Source organism: Protopterus annectens, chromosome 9.part0 (assembly GCF_019279795.1).
Source record: "Protopterus annectens isolate FY-2018-M chromosome 9.part0, PAN1.0, whole genome shotgun sequence".
NCBI classification, from domain to species: Eukaryota; Metazoa; Chordata; order Ceratodontiformes; family Protopteridae; genus Protopterus; species Protopterus annectens.
In genome coordinates this window covers 1,589,274,471-1,589,299,054 of record NC_056743.1, presented here as the reverse complement: position 1 = coordinate 1,589,299,054, position 24,584 = coordinate 1,589,274,471, and the positions used below count along the sequence as shown (strand labels likewise).

At 46.2% G+C, this 24,584-nt stretch overlaps 1 protein-coding gene across 2 annotated transcripts in view; it reads right to left on the bottom strand.

Annotated features, from left to right (window-relative positions):
- The window catches only part of MAP2K7 (mitogen-activated protein kinase kinase 7), a 2,576,186-nt gene that overhangs the window by 1,883,101 nt on the left and 668,501 nt on the right, over window positions 1–24,584 (bottom strand). For both annotated transcript variants that reach the window (XM_044084531.1, XM_044084532.1), the window contains one exon: window positions 11,330–11,396. In XM_044084531.1, coding sequence (XP_043940466.1) covers window positions 11,330–11,396 — 67 coding nt within the window. The remainder of the gene's footprint in view (window positions 1–11,329; window positions 11,397–24,584) is intronic.

Here is a 24,584-nt window from a genome sequence, read left to right as displayed (position 1 = left end):
GGCCAGACTCATGCCCTACATGATAGTGCGAAATCGCTGCTAGTTGTACCTTGACTGTAGAACAGCTAGCCCCCTGATGAAAAAGGGTAGTTAGAAATTCCAAAACCGATGTTAAAGGCGCCGTAAAAGGATCTAAGTGATGGTGCTCAGCCCAGAAGGAAAAGCATTTCCACTTACTCCGATAGACCTTTCTGGTGGACGGCTTGTGTGCTGCTACTAGAATGGCTTTGACTGGTGAGGAGATTCCGGGAGTCCTTATCAGGAGTAGAACTGGAGCAACCAAGCAGTCAGCTTGAGGTTGACCAGGTTGGGGGTCGGAAGACCCAGAGGGTGAGTAATGAGATCCGGAAGGGGATCCAGAATCCAGGGCGGATGAATCAGGTGAGACCATAGGTACGGGAACCACGTCTGACGAGGCCAGAATGGGGCAATGAGGATCATCTTGCTCCCCAACCGAATGGCTTTCTGTAAAAGTTTTAGCATCAGGGGCAGTAGAGGGTAAGCATAAAGAAGACCGGGAGGCCAAGCATGTACTAGAGAGTCTCTCGGGGGACTCCCCCAGAAGGGGGATTAGAGTGAAGTAACTGTTGCATTTGGTATTTGAGGGAGAGGCAAAAAGATCGCAACAGGGTTGCCCCCATTGGGCAAATATTCGCTCTGCTACTAGAGCATTGAGAGACCATTCGTATGGGGTCAGGATTGTACGACTGAGCCTGTCTGCTAGGATGTTGGACCTTCCCGGAATGTGCGTTGCAATGAGAAAGCGGTTGGTGGATATCGCCCATTCCCACACTCTCATGGCCTCGCGACAGAGAGGATAAGACCTGGTTCCCCCCTGTTTGTTGATGTACCAGACCACTGACATGTTGTCCGTTTGTACCGCAATCATCCCAATCGGAAGGTCGTGAAGTGCCTGCAACGTCAAATGCACCGCCCTCATCTCTAGGACATTGATATGCAAGGAGGTCTCTATGTCGTTCCACGTGCCTTAGACCGTTCGGCCTGAATAATGCCCCCCCCCACCCACCCCAGGCGAGAAGTATCCGTGGTCACTGTGGCGATGGGAGGAGGCATCGAGAATGGGCGTCCAGTGTGGAGGCTCGGGGACTTGAGCCACCACACGAGCGACCTTCTGCAAGTCCTGTTTAGGGGAATGGGATGGTACAGGGGGTTGCGAGACAGGGACCATTGCACCTGAAGGGTCCACTGCAGGACCCTCATAATCAGATGGGCCAAGGGCAGCAGAGAAATTGCTGCCGCCATGGACCCTAGAGCCCTCAGGACCAATTCCGCCGGTGGAGCTTGAAGTTGGAGGATGGCCTGTACATGCAACCTCAGGTTCTGAAGCCTATCTGGAGTCAGGAAAGCAAGCATTAGTCTGGAATCCAGTCTCGCCCCTATGAAATCTATTAGTGTAGGAGCCAGAGAGGATTTGGCCATGTTGACCGTCAATCCTAGACGTGGAGCAAGAGTGAGGAAGTAATCCCTGCATGAACAGAGCAGATGCCTTGTTGGGGCGGTAAGGAGCCAGTCGTCCAGGTACGGAAAGACCTGAATTCCCCTGAGTCTCAGGTGGGCCGCTATTGCCGCTAAGACTTTGGTGAACACCCTGGGGCTGAGGTGAGACCAAAGGGGAGGGCCCTGAACTAAAAGTGACTGGCTCCCAGCCGGAAGCGGAGAAACCTCCTGGAGCGTCTGTCCACTAGAATGTGATAGTACGCATCTTTAAGGTCTATAGAGCACATCCAATCGTTCTCCCGTAACAGGGGGAGAATAGATTGCAGCGTGACCATCAGAAACTTTTCTTTGGGTACTGCCAGGTTCAAGAGAGAGAGGTCGAGGATGGGCCTCAAGTCCCCCGTCTTTTTTGGCACCAGAAAGAACCTGGAGTAAAACCCTGATCCGAGCTGATCTGGGGGGACGGGTTGGATGGCTCTTTTTTGTAAAAGCTGCTGAATTTCTGTAGCAGCCGTCTCCCTCTGATTGGGTGGTACGTCGGGGAGGCTTCTGGTTTTGGGGGTTACAATAAAGGGAATTTGGTAACCTCTGGATATGATGCGAAGCACCCAGCGATCTGTTGTTATGGACTCCCACATTGCTAGGTGCCTCAAAAAACACCCCCCGACTGCCTCCAGAGTGGAGCAGCCGGGCAACCCCTCAGGGGTTCTGCATGGGCCTCTCAGAGAAGGGTTCACTGGACCCAAAATTCCTGGGACCCCCTCTGCCTCTAGGGCGGCGTCCTCCCTGTCCTCTTCTGCCACGAGAGGACTGGTTATCCGGAGCAGACTGGGATTGATGCGATTTCCGGAACCACATCTTCTTCTGACCCTTTTGGTTCTTGGAAAAGGACCTCTGGGGAGCAGAAAAGCGGACTCCGACGGCAGACGTCTTCCCGTCTTTCTCGCTCTGGACTAAAGTGTCGCAAACGGTTTTGCCAAACAGAGCAGAACCATCAAAGGAGGCATTCGCGAATGACGCCTTAAAGGGTTCCGAGAAGTCACAATGTCGGAGCCAGGCTTATCGCCTCATGACCAGGCCGACTCCGCCAGCTCTAGCGGCTCCCTCAGTGGCGTGAGACAAAAGCCGCATTGAGGTGTTAGAAATGGACCGTAGAGTGGAAATTTGGGAGGAGTACAGTTGTTTGTCCCCTTCCGACATGGACTCTGGGGGGAGGCAGCGTATTCTTTTATTAGATCCCGCTGCATCCGGATGATGTGTGCCATATAGTTCAGCGCCCTCAGAGAAGGTTGCTGAACTGAAGGCCCGCTTCCCAAGGCGGTCCATCGCACGAGACTCCTTGCTCGGTGGTGGACCGTGGGACTCTCCTGAGCCAACTCTCTCTTGGTGGCCGCCGCCACCAACATGGCATCTACAGGGGGACCTCTGCTCCAATGGGTTCTCTCTGCGGGGGCACTCAAGATCCTGTCCGGGCGCTTGGGGACTGGCTCTATAGTGTCCGGCTCCCTCCAAGCCCTGGTGGCGATAAGGTCCACCAGGGGGTCGGGGGGGGGGGGGACACCCAAGAGGTAGATGGCCCTGCTTCGAACGCCTCTAGGAATACGGACTCATCGGAGGAAGACTTGGGGGCAGACCAACACCCCCTGATCCTAAGCATTTCCATGATGTCTCCAAAGGAGACATCCTCGGGGGGTGACCTTGGGGAGCCTTCCCCTTCATCTAATTCCGTATCTTCCGTAAGGGACCTGGGGGAGTCCATGTGCCTCCTCTTACACTTAGACTTGTGAGGAACCTCCTCGGGGGGGCTGTCCGAGGAAGTCTCACCAGCAATGTCATGTTCCGAAGGAACACCCCGAGGAGCTGAAGCAGGCTGCCCCAAAGGCCGGGTGATGGGAGCCTGGACCAGCTGAGAGGGAGTGCAGGAAGGAGCCAAAGCAAGGACCGGAGGCCCGGATGCACTCAAGAGTGCCCTCTCCACCGCAGCGAAAGCAGAGTGGGAGCCACCCTCGATCAGATCCAAGAGTCGACTCCCGCCCGGATCCAAAGCGGGGACCGGACACGGGGTCGAGACTATCGGATCCAAAGGACCCGCGTGCTCCGACAGGGACGGAGCCGAAGGCACACCGAATCCCTCGGATCCGAAGCTCGGCCCGCGGCTCCGAGAGGTCGGATCCGACAAACTCAAGGGAACAGTCGGAGCCGAAGTGCCCAGCACTGTCTGCTCCGACCCACCCCCGGATCCAACGCGGCTCGGCACCGAACGCTCCGAACCCGGAAAACTGGTCAGAGAAGGAGCGATTGGAGCAAAGAATGGGGGGCAAGAGCACTTCCATCTGCAGCTGGGCCTGGATGAACCTCATCATCATCCGGTCCATGTCTGCATCCGACATGCTATAAGTGGACCTCGAAGAGGCCACCGAGGCAGGCCTGGAGTGCCGCCTCGATGACCTCGACGAGGACCGGGTCACCCCCTCCTCGGGTCCCGGTGAGAAGCAAGGGGATCGGATCCAAGGAGGAGGCGATCCTGAAGCCCTGGAGGGAGAAGCCCGTTTGGCGGGCGGGGCCGAGTAGTCGTCCTCGGCCCGCCGCTTATGGTGCTTCTCTCTCCACTTGTCTTTCTTGGCCTCCCTCTCCTCCGGAGCCGAAGCGGGAGGTTGAGTCCCGACCGGAGGGAGGGAGGCAGGAGTGGCCGCCACCGAAGGCTGGATAGCAGCCACAGAAGTACATGATTTGTCTTTTCTGGGTACCAGGAAAAGTCTTTAATAAAAACCTTGTGCTTTTTCCTTTTCTGGTACTGGTTGAATAGCTCCCATATCCATGAGGGACATGACTTGTTTCTGGGCCTCTACCCATTGATTTGGAGGCAGATTTGGCCATCCGTTTGGAATTGGCAATGTGTGGAAATTAAATCTGTATCCCTGGGATACTATATTTAAGACCCACTTGTCCTGGGTAATTAGATGCCAATTTTGAGCATTAAGTGCTAGTTTCCCCCACAAAGGGGCTGCCAAAAAGATAAGTGCTTGGAAATGGCAGAGGAAAGTCATTGAGACTGTTTACTGTAGGGGGTTGCTTCGCTACTTCCAGATTTGGAGGTGGAGGCACCCCACTGCTTTGTTCTGTAAGTTCCTTGTGACTGAAACCTGGAGCCTTTGGAGTGTCTGGGTTTGACCTGAGTGGCTCTGTTGGGTACTGGAAAGGACCAATTCTTAGTAGGCCAGTGCCTACTGAACCTGGGTGGCTGCACTTGCAATAAATCTTTTACAGTTTGCATAGATTTAGCTTTGTCTTCCATCTTTTTCAAAACTTCTCCTGCCTTATTACCAAACAGACTAACCTGTCGTAAAGGAGCATCCAACAATTTAGCTTTAACATGATCAGGCAGATTTTGCTCCTTGAGCAAGGCATGCCTTCTTATCATGGATCCAGTTACGGCTGCCCTGCAAGAGGCCTCCAAGGAATCAAAACCACATTGCAAAGTATGCCTTCCAACTTGTTCAGCTGAATGCAATAAACCCTGTAACTATTTTCCACACAATCAGAAATCAACAATTTTCTGTTTAAGTAAGCCCATGACACGCTGTTGATATTTAAGCATATGAAATTGACAGTTTAATCCCTGAGTGCCAGGGGTGCAGACGTATAAACCTTCTTACCCCATCTATCCAGTGCCCTGGAGTCTCTATCAGAAGGGGTAGGATTTTTAGCAGTAGAAGCCTTAATACCCTTGGGACCCTGAGAAATTGTTTCAGGGTCAGCAGTAGGATTTTTGAAATGAAACTTGTGGGAGTCAGGAACCCTGTAATATCTGTCTGGTTTACTAGGAGCCAGAGGCAGGGAATCAGGAGCCATGCTGGATTCTGAGAAAACATCATCAACAATGTCTAAAACAGGAGGTATAGCCAAAGGCCTATGCTGAGGAAGAAGAAGAAAATCCCCAAGTCTCTTTTTGGATTCTGAAAAATCCTGACTCTCCCAATGAAAATCTTCCCTTAAGGTATGCAAAGTTTCTCCAAAAGAAAAATCCTCAGGAGAAGCAGAAGGGATAGATTCTTCTGCATCAGAGTCCTATAAGGGGGAATAGAAAATTCCTGATCAAAAGAGGAATCAGAAGAAATGGAAACCTGATCTGAAGATTCATAATCAGTGCCTTGCCTATTCCTCTTAGCAGGAGGGGGTTGGGAACCCTTGATCAAGGTAATTAAATCCTCAACCATTTTGATCATTTGTTTTTTAGGCATAGGGGCCTGAACACATGGCTCTTGCATTGGTTTTTTGGACATAGAAGTTGGTTTTGGCCTTGTTTTTGATGGTGTTGGTTTTATATACAAATCTTTAGGCCTGAAAACACCCTCAGAAGGTGGTGCCTGCTCAGAGGCTCCGGACCCATCCAAGGGAGAGACATCTGCGGGTTCAATACTTTAAGAATCTCACTGCATACCAGACTCCGAATGGATCTCGGTAGAGGCCTGCGAATCACAAGTAGCGGGCATCAGGGGCTGCGAAAGTGCCTCACTGAGTACCAGCGAACCAGTGACTGGCTTAGGAGAAGCTTCGTCATCGGTTTTGGACCTCGACAGTCTGTCTGTCTTTTTCTTTCTGTTTTTTGTGAATTCTGGTAGTCGGATTGCTAACAGACGACATTTCAGGATAGTTAAATCTTGAGCCAAAGTATTTAAAAGCAAAAATATACAGAAGCTTAATAGTACGTTAGTTAAATTTAGCACAAAACCGAAAGCAAGGCATGTTGTAGTCAGGGCCTAGGCAAGGAATACAGTACAAATGAAAATCATTATGAGGTATTTGCTTCCCACAAGTAATACAACTATTAACTTTTACTGACATCAGTAAGAAGCAAGAAAAAGTTTCCCCAACGGGATACTTAGCTTTAGTTTGAAGACTTCGGTTCTGAAACTCGAAAACAAAAATTTCAGGAGTCAGCTGACCAGCACTTTGCAAACTGCTTCTGCTTCGGGCACCATGCGACAAGAAAGACTGATTACAATGGTGTCAGCTGCATGTTTTATACCCCTGACGACCTGACATCATGGAAGAGGAGACAGCAACCGACGCAGAACCCAAGACTTTGTTATTCAGGCTGATTGAGGGCAACCTGCCAGCAGATTACCCAAATCTAATGACTGCAACAGTGAAACACGAAGAACATCCAGGATTGGTCTCCACGGACCTTCTTTCCTGGGGATCAGGAACATCCTGGAGTAAAATCCCTTTCCTCTTACATGTGATTGGACTTCTTGTGAAGTCTCTTGTGCGAGGAGTTCCTGAAGAACTTGTGGAAAGAAAGCTAGTTGTTCTCGAGGGGGTTCAGGAATGCCTTTGGGGTAGGTTTGCTCTCCCATGTCATAAAATATCCCCGTTTTTATAGAGAGGACCCAAGAGTCCTGGGTAACCTGATTCCAAGTCTGGAAGGAGAAAGAGAGAGAGAGCGAGACATGCATGCAAAGTGGGATGCCTGGATCCAGTACCTGGTAGTCACAGGCTACCAAGCTTGCCCTGAAAGGGCTGTTTGGGAGTAGTAGTAGTATAGGGAACAGACCTGGAAGAGGGCTGCTTTCTGGAATCCTTTTTGCTTTTGGTTGGCATTTGTCTAGCAGGCTTTCTCACAAAAAAGATTCTGGTAGGGTAGTTCCTTTGGAAGTGTGGAACCGGTGAGACAAAGATGCATCTTAGATCCTGTAGTTCCTTGCCCTTCTCTTGAAGGGCCTTGAAGAGGTCAGCAGCAGCTGTACCAAATACATTTTTGTCAAGGGGTGCATCCAGGAGTTCTGACTTGACATCAACAGGGAGAGCTGCAACCTAAACCAGAGGTATCTCCTGATAACAGGCCCCTAGACAGCAGCCCTAGATGAGGCCTCTACTGCATTACAACTGCACTTGATAGAGTGCTTGGTTACCTGACTACAGGAATTCAACAAGGTAGATATTTTTGCCGTGGCTGGGTAGACAGGGAGGTCCCCCAATTGTTTAGTCACATCAGCCAACAGAGCCAGGGAGTATTTGGGTAGGTGGGTATGGTAGTTAATGGCTCTCTCTGCTAAAGTAGCAGAAGTGTAGTCTTTTTCCCCAGACTCTCCATTAACCTGCTCTCCTTGTCAGAGGGCAGGTGGAAGGGAGTAACTTAGAAGTTTTGTCTGCAGCCACAGAAATGATTGAAGGGTCTGCAAAGGGAGCTTTGTAAAGGAATTTAGCATCCTCAGGGATTTTATAAAACCGGTCAGGGTGTTTGGGTGCCGGGGGCTGGGAGTCGGGATTTTTGGAAGCAGCCAGAAAGGCATCCAAAAAGGAAGGGTGCACTGAGGAACAGAAGACTGGTTAGGCGAGTCCATTTGTAAAAGGTCATACCTCTTTTGGATTTCTGTGACCTGACCGCTGTCCCACCTGAAAATTCTTTCATTTGAGAAATAGCTTCCCCGAAGGTAACATCTTGTCCAGGGGAATCTGTGCCATTGGACTCCTCCTCTGGTGAAGTGTACCCTCAGAGGAGAAGCAATTTGGGAGGTGTAAGTGAGGGATTCATCCCCTGATGAATCCTCTTTTCAGATGAGATGTCTGGGACAAGTTTACCCTTAGGGGCAGACGCAGTAGGGGTCTGGCGTAAGGCCAGGAAGGTGTTAAGGCCTTGGGTGAAGGCCTGTCAGTCAGGAAGCTGTTCAGAGGCTGCAGGTGCTGGAGAAGCAGCAAGGTGTTAGGTCGTTTGCTTCTTCTTTTTGTGCAGCTCCAACGCCGAAGTTTGAGAGATACGGTGAAGAGTCGGAAGGCCGGACATAGAACGGCACTCATGTCTGTGTGAACATCCTCTCGCACTACAATTTAGAGACCCCACGCAGGCCCTTGGAAATGAGCCTAGGTTCCCTCTCAGCAACCGATTCAGACACCTGTGATCCCCTCTTGCAGGTGCCCTTGGCTTCTTTAGCAGTTTCCTCCATGTACCTACCAAAGGGAGATCTGAGAATTCTGGCTCAGACTCCGTGGCTTCAAGAGGAATGTCTGGAACAGAGGGCACAGCAGTTGGTTCAGGCCTTGACTTTTTGGACATTTTTACTGGAGGCTCATCCGAGGAACTAGACGGAGCCACAGATTTAGCTAAGCGTTTGAGTCTCTGGTTCTCCAAGTACAGTTTTAATGCTAAGCGACTTGAGGGTTTTGGGGATGAAGGCCTAACAAATAGTACAAGTGTGGTTGCGTTCTTGGCCTAAGCAAAACAGGCAGAGTTCATACGTATCTTTATGTGGAATGCCTTCCAGGCTTACACTTGCCCTTTCTACCTGACATGAAACCCCAAAGCAGTAGCACAGGATAAACAAAAAAAAAAACTCCTGTGTGGTATTTATCTGAAGTTGAATAAGAAGAGTTCACTTTTCTGAAGGAGTGACGTCCAGAGCTAGCAGTCACACAGGCGGCAGAAAAGATCCAAGGTAGGAGCATGTTGATGTCCATTTTTTATCAGACATCTGTTTATGACAGACGTCAGCAGACAGATGTGGCACGTCGCACGCACCCTAGCAGTAGCATCCATCTTTTGTACAATGGCCAGATGTGCGAGTCGACCAGAGGCAGACTCCCATGTGTTATGGATACAGCAGCATATGAATAGAAGGATATCAACCTGTCTCCGTAGGGGAAGTTAGGCAAAGCCTAAGGATTCCTGCCTCCACCTGTGGCCAGATCATGACCTCTTAGATTCAGCAAAGACCATTAGTCTCTGAGCCAGAAAATTTGCTAATTTTTTTCTTGGGAACGGAGATTCATTCCAGCTGCATGCTGCTCAGTTTCAGACTGTGAGCCATACCTAACCCATATTTGGCAAGGATTCTTGTACATCCAAGAAGGACACACACACTTTTTTTTCTTTGTTCTAGATTTCCTTTAATCAATGGACAAATAAGGGTAAGCTCTTTAAAGGTCACCCTGGTGATCCTGACAAATAAAACACAACTATGCATGACAGTGTGTCGTAATGCTAGATCCTGCTGCTCTGACAGTCTCAGAGCATTGCAAAGAAACAGCATTATGAGGCTCATCACGGTGGAGGTGGATCAAGACTGGGAAAGCAACTTGTCTTTGATGTCCCATATGGCAACCCTTCAACAGTACAGTATGCTTCACTCGTAATATTAAGCTTAAACCTTGCCATTTGTATAATACAGTTTAGCACTCACAGCGCTAAAGTGGCAGAAGCAAACATACTTCCCTAGCTTCTATGCCATCTTTGAATCTTTACCTGGAGGACAGACAGGCAAGCTTTGCGGAGTGAGCTCTCTTAAAAAGATGCTGTTACAAGACAAGGGTGTTAGCCTTGGAAATACAAGACACCACCAGTCCCCAGACGGCAGGAGGAGGAAACTCCATTTTGGAAACTGTGGCAAATGTGCCAGTGTTTTCCCAAGCTGCTCTGGTGGTATCTTAGGATTTCAACAAAAGGAGGTACCACCCAGGACAATTGCTGAAGCAGAGCTGCAGCTCCTCTGCAGCCTCTTAGGGGAGGAGAGGGTACTCTATCACTAAGGCTTTACCGCCCTTAATTCAGCATCAGTTCCAAACATTCCACAAAGCTGGACTTAACTGGTAAGGATGTGGGGGACATGGCAAAATTCTCACCCTCTACACCCCATACTGGAGGACTCTAGAGGCAGTCATAGGTTCTTACTATGCTTATGGCCAAAGATGACATCAAGAAGCTCAGTTACACCAAACAATACTGATGGAAGACTAGCACAGTCCCCCATTAAGTAGACTTTCAGCACATGTAGTATATTAAAGTTTGCTACCAGTCATCCAGACAGATTTTAGAGATTGCTAGGGAAGCAGTCTGCTTGATGGGCAAGGGCAGCCTGTTCAAGAAATGGAGGCTACTCTGGCTTAAGTATGTCACACTATCTGGTGGTGTTGGTATAACAATATAAACTCAAGTCTCTAAAACAGGAGCCTGCTATACCATTTATTCTATTTAAGTAAAAAACTTCAGAGTGCGCTGGGCGATTCACAGCATAAGACAGCAAAGTCGAGATCATCCCTCAGGAGTCTATATAACAGAGTACAGGGGAAAAGCTTTTAGTCTATCACAGTAGCTAAGGATACAGAGACCGGAGATCCTTCTCGAGAGGAAACACAGAGGTGTCTCAAGGAGTTATCAGTTTGGTTAGGTACACACTGAAGGATGCTTTATATTCAATGAAAGGTCTAACAAGGAATTAATAAAGTGGGGCTATAACTTTTATGGACAGTCTCACAAATGACAGAATTTTCCTTACAAAAAGCGAAACTGCAACCTGCAGCCACTTCTTGCATACTTCGTGCATCCCAACACCTTGCAGTATTACTTCTGCATTACAAGATAGAATGCATATCTTTATCAGATAACTAGATATGCTGCATGAAAGAACTGTTAGTAAGAGTGAGATAATGCATCTATTAGTCAAGTTTTTTTTTTTTTTTTTTTTTTTTTTTTTTTTTTACCAGCAGCCCAAACAATTCACAGCAGCAATACAAATTTCAGTCATATCTATACCAAGAATAGCAAGTCTTACTTAAACCACCACAATAATGTGCATACAAAAACACAAATATCAACCATGCTAGGTGGAAGGCAGCCACAGCTAAACAGCAGTAATAGTCTTATAACCCCCCCCACACACACACACACACACACACACACACACACACACACACACACACACACACACACACACACACACATACATACAGTAGAAGAGAACAGAGCTGAAAAATACAAAGTTTATGCTGAAATATTGTTAGAAAATATTTTATGTGTATCAAGAGGAGTTCATGCAGCATTTATAACAGAATACTAAGACTGTTAAAAGAAGCCAGTGTCTGCAATCTGTCCTACCTGTCCTCCTATTGCTAGGTATCCCGTCTGCTTCATGATCTCTTGCAGCTTTTGATCAATCTCTACACTGGAAAACATACAAGAATGCGAACACGTTAAGCTGTTTTTCACCAGTGTAAATGCCATTTTAGTAACTTAAGTACCAGCTGCTGCTAGGTGCTGCAAAGCAAACTGATGCAAATGTATGAAGAAAAAAAGGAGAGACTCCAATTTCTTTGAAAGCTGAAAAAGTTGATAACATCCCACATGAAGAATGGAGACGAAAGGCAGAAAAAGCCCAACATAACACTACTGTTCACAAGCATTGAGTAAGACATGGATGCCTTCTGATCAACTTTCAAGATTAATTTATGCACTACATAAAAGTAATAATGTTTAAGCAATACTCAGCTCCTGGTCCCGAAAGCTACTAATAGGGTTATGAATATCGTGCACCAATTAAAAAACTAAAACATAAAAATGCCTAAACCCAGTTTTCTTTTTTTTTTTTTCCAGAAGCTACATGAAGATCAGCTAACCATCCATCAGCTATGTATGCTTTTTTTTTTTTTTTTTTTTTTTTTTTTTAGCAGAAACCATTTACTTATAAAAATGGGCAGCACATTACATAGGTTGGTACTAGGCTATCGGCCCTAGGGCCTATACACGTTATCAGCTGCACATCTTCCCAGTGGCAAATTTTCACTGATGCCTACTATCATTACAATATGAGCTTCAGTTATGCCCATTATCAATATATTTTCTCAAGATTCATCACCTTCCTTCAAGGGTGCGCCAAAAGTTGATAATTGCACAGAACTGGGAGAATCTAGTTCAAACACTGAGTAAATTGCCCATTCTTTCTCAGTGTGGGAGAAACAGCTAAGCTGATATTCAGCAAAAAAGCAGGGGAAGAAGAGACAGTGAAGCAGCAGCATGCATCAGATACAGAAAATACTGCTACAAATTCTGTGGGCATTTAGCAGCAAGCTAAACAGTCACATGCAGTAACCAGAACGTGTAAAATTAATTTAGCAGATGGTGTAAAGAGGTTCAAGATGTAAAACTAACAGAAAGAGGGGAGAACGTACAGTTGTGTACACTTACCATAAATGTAGATGTTCGAGTGTATTCACTGTTGCAGTCATCACACTTGGGTTATCTGCCTGCAGGTAGCCCTCAGTCGGCCCGAACACCAGAGTCTTGGGATTTCTGCATCGGATGCTGTCACCTCTTCCATGATGTCAGGGGTATAAAACATGCAGCCGACGCCATTACATCAGTTTTTCTTGCCCCAGATGTCAGGAGCCCCCAAAATAGGAAGCAATTACATGGTGTGGAACACCTCCAGTAAAATGTAAATACCATTGCCATAAGACAGGGCCAAAAAGAGGATAGGTAAAGAGTATAGAAAAGTCAGGGGGCTGGAGGGAGGGTAACCAGGACTGCAACAGTGAATACACTTGCACATCTACATTTATACTAAGTGCACAAAACTGTACTATGTTCTTCGTGTTTCACTGTTGCAGTCATCACACTTAGGTTGATTCTCAAAGCTGAGCAAGGGTTGAGGCAGTCAGGAAGTATTAAGGCTGGCTAGAAGGCCTTGTAAGACTGCTGTGGCAAATCCAGCTCTGGATTTAAAAAAAGATAGGTAAGTGGTAATGTTTGGTGAAGATGTGCACAGAACTCCAGGTTGCAACTTTCAGGATGTCCCTGGTAGGGACTCCCCTGAGAAATGCTATAGAGGTTGAAGTAGCCCAAGTGGAATGAGTTCTGATCCCCTGTGAGGTAGGTTTTCCATGGTGTTTGTAGCAGAAATGGATGCAGTGTGCTATCCATTTGGAAATGGTTTGCTTTGAAATGGCCTTGTCCTCTGCCCCTGTAGCAAAGCTGACTAGCAGCTGGTCCTATTTTCTGAAAGGTTTAGTCCTGTCAAGGTATAACCTGAGCTGTCTGTGCACGTCCAAGGAGTGCAGGATCCTTTCCCGTTTATTCTGAAGATTAGGGAAAAAGGTTGGTAAATGGATGGCTTGGTTTAAAGCCACACTGGATACCAACTTGGGCATAAATGATCGGTTAGTTCTGAGGGGAAACTCTGTCAGCATGGAAAATAATGAAGGATTCCACAGCCATTAGTGCCTGTAACTCAGACACTCTTCTTGCTGAAGTAATAGCTAGAAGTAAAGCTGTTTCCCAAGAGAGGAAATTTAACTCTGCTGAAGCAACAGGTTCAAGGGGGGGGGGGCTTCTCCAGTACAAAGTTAAGATCACAGGTCGGGGTGGGAGCTCTTCTAGGAGGCCTTAAATTGTTGGCTCCTGTCAGGAACTGTTTGATGAGAGGGTGAAAAAGAGGAGGCTCAGTATTATAATGAGCTGAAATGGCAGAGGCATGAATCTTAATGGATGAAAAGGATACGTCTCTGTGGAGCAGCTCTGCTAGGTAATCAAGGATTTGAGGTATGTTGGGCACAGAAGTGTCCTTTCTTGAGACGAAGTCCAACAACAATATGTTTTCCACTTTTCGGCATAGGATTTCCTAGTACTAGGCCTTCCGGCCTCAAGGATGACGCCCAGCACCTGTTTGCTGATTGATGCTGGTGATGCATTTAGGGAATAAGCCAGGCTGCAAGGGTTAGGGTTTGCAGCTGTGGATGCAAACTCTGTCCCGCCTGCTGAGACAGCAGGGAAGGTGTGTGCTGTAGGTGCCAGGGTGGCACTGCTGTCAGACTGCTCAGGAGTGGGTACCAGTGCTGGTGTGGTCAGGCTGGCTTGCCCTTGGCCTGTCCTGTTTGATCTTGAGTAGTACTTTTGAGAGGAGGAGCAGAGGAGGAAAGGCATAAATTGAGAGGTTTTCCCATGTAAATGATAGGGCATCCACCTTCCAGGCTTTGCTACGAGGGTTCCTGGTGCAAAATTTGCTCAACTGGTGGTTTTTTTTTTTGTGGGGGGGGGGGGGGGGCAAAAAGGTCCACCTCCAGTGTTCCCCACCTCTGGGTTAGAAGTATGAATGAATTGGGGTCAATTTTCCACTCGTGAGGGTCCAGTAGATTTCAGCTTAAGTCGTCTGCCAGTGAATTTTGCTTGCCTGGCAGGAATTGAGCTTGTAGGTGCACTTGGATGCTCAAGGCTGTGTTCCACAGAACCATGGCTAACCTGCAGAGTGGGTAAGAATGAGCTCCACCCTGCTTGTTTATGTACCACATGTAACTGTGGTGTTGTCTGTCATTATCAGGAGCTGTCCTGGAAGGAGAAGGTATTTGAAGGTTGCCAAAGCATTCTGTACAGCTAGCATTTCTTTTCGATTGATGTGCAGGGGAATTTGTTCTGGGCTCCATTTGGCTTGGATGCATTTGCCTGCCATGTGAGCCCCCCATGCATAGTCTGATGCGTCTGTGGTCAGGGTTTGGGCGGCAGAGGGGTTGAGTGAAAGGGAGTCCCTTGTTGTGGTTGCATGCTTCTGCCCACCAAAGGAACTCTCCCCTTAGACAAGGTACAATAGGAATCACTGTTTCCAGGTCCTGAGAGTGTTGACACCAGAGACTTTTTAAGTACCACTGAAGTTTCCTCATACACAATCTTGCATATGGAATTAGCAGAATGCATGAGACCATGAACCCTAGAGCTTGCAGGATTTTCCTTGCAGATAGCTGGGTTTCGTTGGCCATTAGTTTGAAGCAGTTTGTCAAATGGACCTGCTTTTCAGTAGTGAGGAATGCCATCTGGGAAGTTGTGTTCAAGCTTGCTCCCAGGAATACAATTTGTTGGCTGGGCACTAGTTGTGATTTCTTTTCGTTGATGGCGTAACCCAGTGAAGTTAGAAGTCCTTTTACAAATGCCAGGTGATGAAGTAGCAATTCCTGACAGTCCACCTGAATCAGGCAATCGTCCAAGTATGGGTAGATTTGAATATTTCTCTGCCTGCAGTATGCAATAGCTGGAGCCAGGCATTTTGTGAATACTCTGGGCGCAGTAGATAAGCCAAAGGGAAGTGCAGAGAACTGATAGTGCATAGAGCCTACCCTGAAACGTATATATTTCCTGCAAGAATCCGTTATGGGGATGTCCAGATAAGTTTCTTTTAAGTCTGGGGTGACTAGCCAGGCATCCTTGGCTAGCATAGGAAGAAGCTGTTGCAGTGTAAGCATTTTGAATTTTGGGAACACCAGAAAGGTGTTGAGAGTTGAAAGATCCAGGGTAGGGTGCCAACAGCCCTCTTTTCAGGGCACCAGGAACAGTCTGGAGTAGAAACCCTGTCCCCTTTGTTCTACTGGAACAAGTTGAATAGCCCTGATATGGAGAAGGGAAAGTACTTGCTTTTGAGCCTCTGCCCACTCGTTTTGAGGAAGGTCTGGCAACCTGCTTGGATTTGGCAGTGAGTGCAAGTACAATCTGTATCCCTGGGATACAATGTCTAGAACCCATCGATCCAGTTTTTTGCATGAAGGGCGAGTTTTCCCCCCTAGGGGCGCAAGTAGATGGGCATGGCTGGGAAGGATATTTGGAAAGTCATTGTGAACTTTTTCCATATGGGGGTGGCTTACCACTCCCGGGTTTTGAGGTGGAAACACTCCATTGTTAAGATGTCTGCATACCCTGAGACTGTAGTCTTGCTGGTCTGTTTCCCCTGGTTTTGGACTGTGAAGGCCTGAGAGGGACTGGAAAACACCAGCTTTTTTGAAGGCCAATGCCTACTGAATTTAGATGGCTGCACCTGTAAGACATTTCTGCCAGTTTACATGGATTTAGCTTTTGCTTCCATCTTTGCAAGAACAACTTCTGCTTTGGTGCCAAACAACCGCTCCTGATTTAATGGAGCATCTAGTAGTTTTGCTTTGACATGGTCAGGCAAGACTTGTTCCTTTAGCCAAGCATGCTTTCTCAGTACAGACCCAGTGACAGCAGCCCTGCAAGATGCTTCTAAGGCATCAAACCCACATTGCAAAGTATGTTTACTAACATGGCTTGCAGAATGCATTAACTCTTGTAAATCTTTATTTTCTGCACAATCTGGAAGTAACACCATTTTTTGTTTAATTAGTTCCATAACATGTTGCTGGTACTTCAACATGTGAAACTGGCAATTCAAGGCACTGACTGCAAGAGTTGCAGAGGTACATACAGTCTTACCCCATCTGTCTAAAGCTCTAGAATCCCTGTCTGAAGGGGTAGGGTTTCTGGCTGTAGTAGCCTTAATGCCTTTAGGCCCCTGGGAAATGGTCTCTGGATCCACAGTAAGATTTTCTAAAGAGAAATTTGAGTCAGGTACTCTGTAGTACCAGTCAGGTTTTCTAGGAGCTGGTGGTAAGGTGTCAGGAGTAAGACTCAACACCAAGAAGACATCATCTACAATATCCAGGACAGGGGGTATAGCTAGAGGCCTGTGCTGAAGCAAATCTAAAAATTCCCAGAATCTCTTTTTGGACTGAGGATAGTCCTGGCATTCCCAGCGGAAATGCTCCCTTAAGGTATGCAAGGTTTCACCAAAAGAAAAATCCTCTGGAGGGGAGGCAGAGGGAATGGATTCCTCTGCATCGGAGTCTTCACAGGTAGATAAGGGTATGTCCTGGTAATCAAAAGAGTCAGAGTCATCAGACTCCTGGTCTGTAGAATCAGAAGAAAATTCAATTCTTTGTCTTTTGGCAGGGGAAGGCTGGCTTCCCCTAATTAGAGTAATAAGGTAGTCAGCCATTCTAAGCATTTGTTTTTGTGACATGGGAGCTTGAGGCTCCGGACCCATCCAAGGTAGAGACATCCACAGGTTCCATAGTCGAAGACGCATCTTTCGGCATACTGGATTCCAAATGGGTCTCAGCAGAGGCCTGCGAATCTGTAGAAGCGGGCATCAGGGGCTGCAAAGGCACCTCACTGAGTACCGGCGGACTGGCGACTAGCATAGCGGAAGCATCGTCTCCAGTTTTCGACCTATGCAGTCTCTGTCTTTGTGCTTTTTCAGAAGCTCAATCGGATGGCTTACCCGAAGCCATTTTGGAATATGGAGAATGAGAGCGAAAGAATTAAGCTACAAAAATAGCCCGATGACGAATGGTTCGGGCGTTAACGCACAAAACCGAAAGTGAGGGACGTCACGGTCTGGGCCTAAACAGGTGATGCAGTAAGAATGAAAATCTCTATGAGGTATTGTTTTCCACAGGCAAGACAACTGTTAATTTTTCTGACATCGATAAGAGCAAGAAAAAAGAATCCCCAACAGGGTACTTAGCTTTAGAATACTTCAGATCTGAAACTTGCAAAAACGAAAATTTCAGGAAGCGGCCGACCAGCACTTGCGAACTGCTTCTGCTTTGGGCTCCTTCTCGGCAAGAAAGGCTGATGCAATGGCGTCGGCTGCATGTGTTATACCCACTGACGACCTGACACCATGGAAGAGGCGACAGCAACCAACGCAGAAATCCCAAGACTCTGGTATTCGGGCCGACAGAGGGCTACCTGCAGGCAGATAACCCAAGTGTGATGACTGCAACAGTGAAACATGAAGAACATCTGGGAATAAGGGAATGGAATAAAATTAACTTTGACAAGGTGACTGATGGGAAAGAACGGGGAAATAAGGAAAATAAAGGATGAAAAGAATTAAGAAATGATTACAGAAGCTCCAATATGCAAGCAAAAAAAAAAAAAAAAAAAAAAAAAAAAAGATCTCAAAGGCAAAAAATAGAGCCTCCATGGGACCTGATAACATCCCAGGCTGCATCCTACACGAATTCAGGCAAGAACTTGCACCACCATTGGGCACCCTATTCAACCAAAGCCTGAGTACCAGTTTTGTCCCAGCTGAGTGGAGGACAGCCACCATCATCCATTTACACAAAGGTGGAGTGTTCACTGATCTGGGAAATTACAGACCCATCAGCCTAATTAGCCTGATCTGCAAGGCCATGGAACAGATTATCATGTACCTCATTAACAAGGACATTGGCAACCTCCAAACACTCGATCCCACACTGTTTGGCTTCGTCAAGGAGAGGTCATGTCTGTTGAATTTGGTCGACTTTTTTGAGACAGTCACCAGAGACATGGATGAGGGGAAAACAGTGCACACCGCCTATCTTGATCTGGCAAAAGCCTTCGACACTATCCCCCCCCCCCCCCACTCGGACATAATAGATAAACTCTCTCAACTAGGCATTAATCCGTATGTTACCAGATGGGTAGCCAGCTGGTTTCACTGACAGAACCCACCTAGTCAAAATAGGGGAAGCTACCTCAAGCAGTAGACCGTATCGAGTGGCGTAACCCAGGGTTCAGTCTTGTGGCCTCTGTTATTTGGGATATACTTTTCTGAGGTACAGGCCAAAACCAGTGGGCTATGGCTGACCAAGTTTTCAGATGACTGCAACTTGGGAGCGGTCATAAATTCCCCTAGTGAAGTGGACATCCTCCAAGAGGGTCTCACCCAAACAACTGGTGCCAGACACATGGCTTCAAGCTGAATACAAAAAATGCATCATCCCCTTTGGGGAGAGAGAGGTCCCCACAAATTATCACATGAACATTCTAAGCATGCAGTCAGTTATGAGGTATTTGGGCACCCAGATTGATAGCAGCCTGACTTTTGACCATGTTGCTTCCATTATACGAAAAGCTTTCTACATGGTCCACCTCAAATAAGAGTATCTCATCCAGGGACAAGGAGATCCATAACATCCCTGTATTCTTCCCTTATAAAGCCCATTATTGAGTACAACGCCCCATTCAACATGTACCTCGCAAAGTACATGCAGCAGCTGGAGAGACCACAGAGGCTCCTCATCAAGAGAATGCAGGGCCTCAAAAATCTACCATACACAGATAGGCTAAAAGCCCTATGCCTCTACTTTGTTACATACAGACTCCTTACACGTGACCTCTGTCTGACATACAAGGCGATCTCAGAACCCGCCTTGATGGGACTGCTGCATATCCACAAGTCAAGCTCCACTCGAGTAACCCACACACACATGGCCTCAACCTGGTCTGTGACATTAATAGGACTTGCTGGCAGGACAGATGTGTCCCACAGACTCCCCCCATCTATGGAATATACTCCCTCTCCACGTCAAGCAGAGTATCTCCTAACCCCTTTTTAAGCGCAATTTGGATAACTGGATGGGAAATAGAAAACACATCCCTGGGATTCCACCAGTTGTCTATGCATGGGCTAAACTCTTGACTAGGCTTATAAGGGCCTCAGGGTCAATAGTCTAGTAACTTCCTATGATCAAGTAGAAGGGGAGGTTAAGCAGTTAGGTGTCCAGATGAAAACTGACTTCCTTGGAAGAAATCAAAAATTAAAGCACAGAAGAGGGGGGGGGGGTGATGAATAAAAAAGGGAAATTAGAAACTAGATTATTGATGTAAAATATTAAAAACCAAAGGAGGAAAGCTTCAATTGGGGATACAGTCAAAAGTGCTGGAATAAGAAAACACTTGTAGAACTCTCCAAATTCCTCCAGTAGCTTTTAAAGGAGGACATATGATGTATCAGACTGAAGTATGGACGACATGGCCAATGTCTGCACAACTGGGAGTCATTACTGAATCCCCAAATGATGTGGATACTCTACAAAAGTCCTTACAGAAACAGATGCTTGGTGCCAGAGCCATGGGCTCAAGCTCAATGCCAAGAAATGTATAGTTATCCCCTTTGGGAAAAAACATTTACCCATGAATTACCATATAGGTGGCAGTACACTAAACACCGAAAGTGTGATAAGAGACTTACATGGACAGTGGTCTCACCTTTGATAGCCACATCGCCACGACAGTCAGGAAATCCTTCCATGTGGCACACCTCATCTCTAAGGGCTTTTCATTCAGAAAAAAGGAGGCCATTGTCCCACTGTACTCATCCCTCATTAGACCCATTATAGAATACAATGCCCCGTTTGGTATGTACCTCTCAAGACATCTGCAACAACTGGAAAGGCTGCAGAAATACCTCACTAAAAGAATCACAGGCCTAAAGCAGATGCCCTACGCTGACCGCCTAAAAAACTCCAGCTATACTCGGTCCCATATCGTCTACTCAGAGGCAATCTCTGCTTAACATACAAGGCCATGTCAAACCCTGAGCTGCTGGACATGCTACACTTAAAGAAATCCCAATCCCTCAGAGCCACACGCTCCAGGGATCCAAACCTTGTCATCACAATAAAACAAAACATGCTGGAGGGATAGGTTCCTGACCCACAGACTCCCCAGACTCTGGAATAGACTGCCCATAAATGTCAAGCAGACTGCCTCTTTGGACCTTGTCAAAAGGAACCTTGATGATTGGATGGGAGAAAAGAAATTCACCCCAGGGATCACGACAGTCGCCCTGCTAGACAGGGGTCCAGGGAAGTAAATAGTGTGGGAAGAAATAGCCAGGGAATTGTTATGGCTAGGCTTGTACAGGCCCCTAGGGCTGATGGCCTAGAACCAACCTATGAGGATGACAGAAACTTTTTTCCTCAGTTAAGTTTACTAAGAATAGGTTTCAACCGAAATTAAAAATGGCCTTAGATCTCAAGTCTTTTTGCTACCATAAAAGAATCTAGTAAGATAATTTCACCTCATTTTTACTGGTGTCAACTCTACAGCATTTTGTACAGGGTGGAACTTTTGCCAGTGACTGTCATCACGGAGAAATCTGAGGAGAATTCTGTAACCATTAGATATCATGTCTCACTCACTTCATTTCTCCGACTCTGAGTGTCTTTAAGGTAACTGAAAGACTTTGTCCCAGGGCCCCCTTCCCTCTCCTCCCCAGTGAGACTAGTGTATTTGCCAAACACACAGACACTGGCTCCTCTGCATTTTAGAAAAGTTTTTCAATGGAAGCAGAAACTTCACTGGCATCAGGCAATGATCCTGACATCTGAGAAAAATAATGTAAATGTGAGTGTGACCAAGGAAATTCACTAGGAAATACTATGAACTCCTGGTGTTTATACTGTAATGCCAGTAGACAAAGCTGCCAGCTTCTCATCATTTATCTTTTCACATTGCTTGTACCAGCTCCTCCAAATATACAGTGGATATAAAAAGTGTACACACCCCCGTTAAAATACCAGGTTTTTGTTATGTAAAAAATAAGACAAGAAATAATTTCAAACCTTTTCCCACCTTTAATGTGACCTATAACCTGTATAATTAAATTGCAAAACAAACAAATCTGTTAAAAAACATACAATAAGCTGATTGCATTGGTGTGCACACCCTTAAACTAATACTTAGTTGAAGTACCTTTTGATTTACTTATAGCGTTCAGTCTTCTTGGGTACACACCTGCCATCAATTTAAGAGACTCTGATTAACCCCAAACAACAGCTGTCCTAGTAGGATTTTCCTGACATTTGCTCAGTTGTCATGGTTGGCAGAGAGCTTACAAAGCATCAAAGAGATTTCATTGTCGAAAGATATCAGTCAGAAGGATACAAAAAAATTTCCACAGCATTGGATATACCATGGAACACAGTGAAGACAGCCATCAAAAAGTGGAGAAAATATGGGACAACAGTGACGTTGCAAAGAATTGGACATCCCTCCAAAATTGATGAAAAGACTGAATGAAAACAGGTCAGGGAGGCTGCCAAGAGACGTACAGCAACACTAAAGGAGCTGCAGGAATTTCTGGCAAGTACTGGTTGTGTACTACATGTGACAATCTCCCGTATTCTCCATAGGTCTGGACTATGGGGTACGGTTGCAAGACGGAAGCCTTTTCTTGTACAGAAAAAAATCCAGGCCCAGCTAAAATTTGCAAAACAAAACATCAAGTCTCCCAAAAGCATGTGGGAAAATGTGTTATGGTCTAATGAGACCAAGGGTGAACTTTTTGGCCACAATTCTAAAAGGTACGTTTGGTACAAAAACACTCTGCATCACCAAAAGAACACCACTCCCACAGTGAAGCATGCTGGTGGCAGTATCATGCTTTGGGGTTGCTTTTCTTCAGCTGGGACTGGGGCTTTAGTCAAGGTGGAGGGGAATTATGAACAGTTCCAAATACCAGTCACTTTTGGCCCAAAACCTTCAAGCATCTGCTAGAAAGCTGAAAATGAAGAGGAATTTCACCTTTCTTTACAACAATCACCCAAAGCATACATCCAAATCAACAAAAGAATGGCTTCACCAGAAGAAATTTAAAGTTTTGGAAAGGCCCAGCCAGAGACCAAACCTAAATCCAACAGAAAATCTGTGGGGTGACCTGAAGAGGACTGTGCACAAGAGATGTACTCGCAATATGACAGACTTGGAGCACTTTTGCAAGGAATAGTAGACAAATAGCAGACTAGTAGACAAATATTGCCAAGATGTGCCATGCTGACGGACTCCTACCCAAGAAAAGTGAATGCTGCAATTAAATCAAAAGTTGCTTCAACAAAGTATTAGTTTAAGGGTGTGCACACTTAAGCAACCAGTTTATTAAACTTTTTTTGTTATATTTTTCCCCTAACGGATTTGTTTTTCAATTGAATTGTACAGGTTATACGTCACATTAAAGGTGGGAAAAGTTTAAAAATGATTGTGGTATCGTTTTTTTTTTTTTTTTTTTACATCACAAAAACAGTACAGTTGTGTACACTTACCAATCAGTTTTTCTTGCCCCAAATGTCAAGTGCCCCCCAAATGGGGAGCAAAAATATATATATAAACTGTAAATATATAAATGCACGTTAGAAACATAAAATTTACCTTCAACTAAAAGTGAATACAACACAAAGGCTTTTGAGTATAGTGAAGGAAAGAAAAGGTATAGAAAGGGGGCTGGTAGGTGGGTAACCAGGACTGATACAGTGAATACACTCGAACATCTACATTTATGGTAAGTGTACACAACTGTACTATGTTCTTCGTGTTTCACTGTTGAAGTCATTACATCTGGGTAGAATCCCAAAGCTATGGATGGGAGGATGGAACTAAACAGCATTAGGAGCAGCTATAAGGCCCTCCAGGACTGTAGTGGCAAAGCCTGCCCTGGATTTTAGAAGAGAAGTAAATAATGCTTTGTGAACGTATGAACTGAGCTCCAAGTAGCAGCTTCTAGAATGTCTCTGGTAGGGACCCCTCTGAGAAAAGCTGCTGAAGTAGAGGCAGCCCTGGTGGAATGGGATCTGATCCCCCTTGGGTTTACCATGGTGCAAGTAGCAGAAATGAATGCAATGGCTTATCCAATTAGAAATACTCTGCTTTGATATAGCCTTCCCCTCTGAATCTGCAGCAAATGCTACCAGTAGTTTTTCAGACTTTTAAGATTTTGTCCTGTTTAAGTAGAATCCTAGTTGTCTGTGTACATCCAATGAATGCAGAATGCGCTTCCCCCTTGTTCCGTGGATTTGGGAAAAAAGATGGCAGGTGAATGGTCTGGTTAAGAGCCACACTGCATACCACCTTAGGCATAAAAGAAGAGTTGGTACTGAGGGCCACCCTGTCCTGGTAAAAAATAATGAAAGGCTCCACTGCCATGAGAGCCTGTAGTTCTGAAACCCTTCTAGCTGAAGTGACTGCCAAAAGAAAAGCTGTCTTCCAAGAAAGAAATTTTATATCCGCAGTAGCTGCTGGTTCAAAAAGAGGCAGGGTGAGTTTTTCCAGCACGAAATTGAGGTCCCATACAGGTGTTGGTGCTCTCCTGGGACCCTTACATTTTTGGCCCCTCTGAGATACTGCTTTAGCAGTTGATGATAAAATGGGGGAGGCTCTGTGTTGTAATGAGCCAAGATGGCAGAGGCATGGATTTTTATTGAAGAAAAAGATAGGCCCTTGTCAAGCATCTCAGTTAAGTATTGTAAAATCTGAGGAATATTGGGCTTTGCTGTGTCTATTCCTTGTGCTTGTTTCCAAGTACAGAATCTCTTCCATTTATCAGAGTAAGACTTTCTAGTACTAGCCTTCTGGCTTCCAAAATGACATCCATCACAGGTTTACTGACAGATGTGGCTTGAATAATTAGTTGATTAGACATGCTGCAAGATTCAGAGTTTGGAGCGGAGTGTGGAAAATTCAATAGTTCTGCTGAGACAATAGATGAGGTGTTTGAGACAAGTACCACGGAGGAAGGTGTGACATATTCCTTAGAAGCGGGTACCAGTGTTGGCAAGGCCAGTCCGGAGCAATTAGAATCATTTTTGCTTTTTCCTGTCTGACTTTTAGTAAGACCTTGGAGAGTAGAGGCAGAGGGGGAAAGGCATAGACTGATATGTCTTTCCAGCTGACGGATAGAGCATCCACTTTCCATGCTTTTTTGTGATGAGCTCTTGTGCAGAATTTGTCTGACTGATAGTTTTGGGGA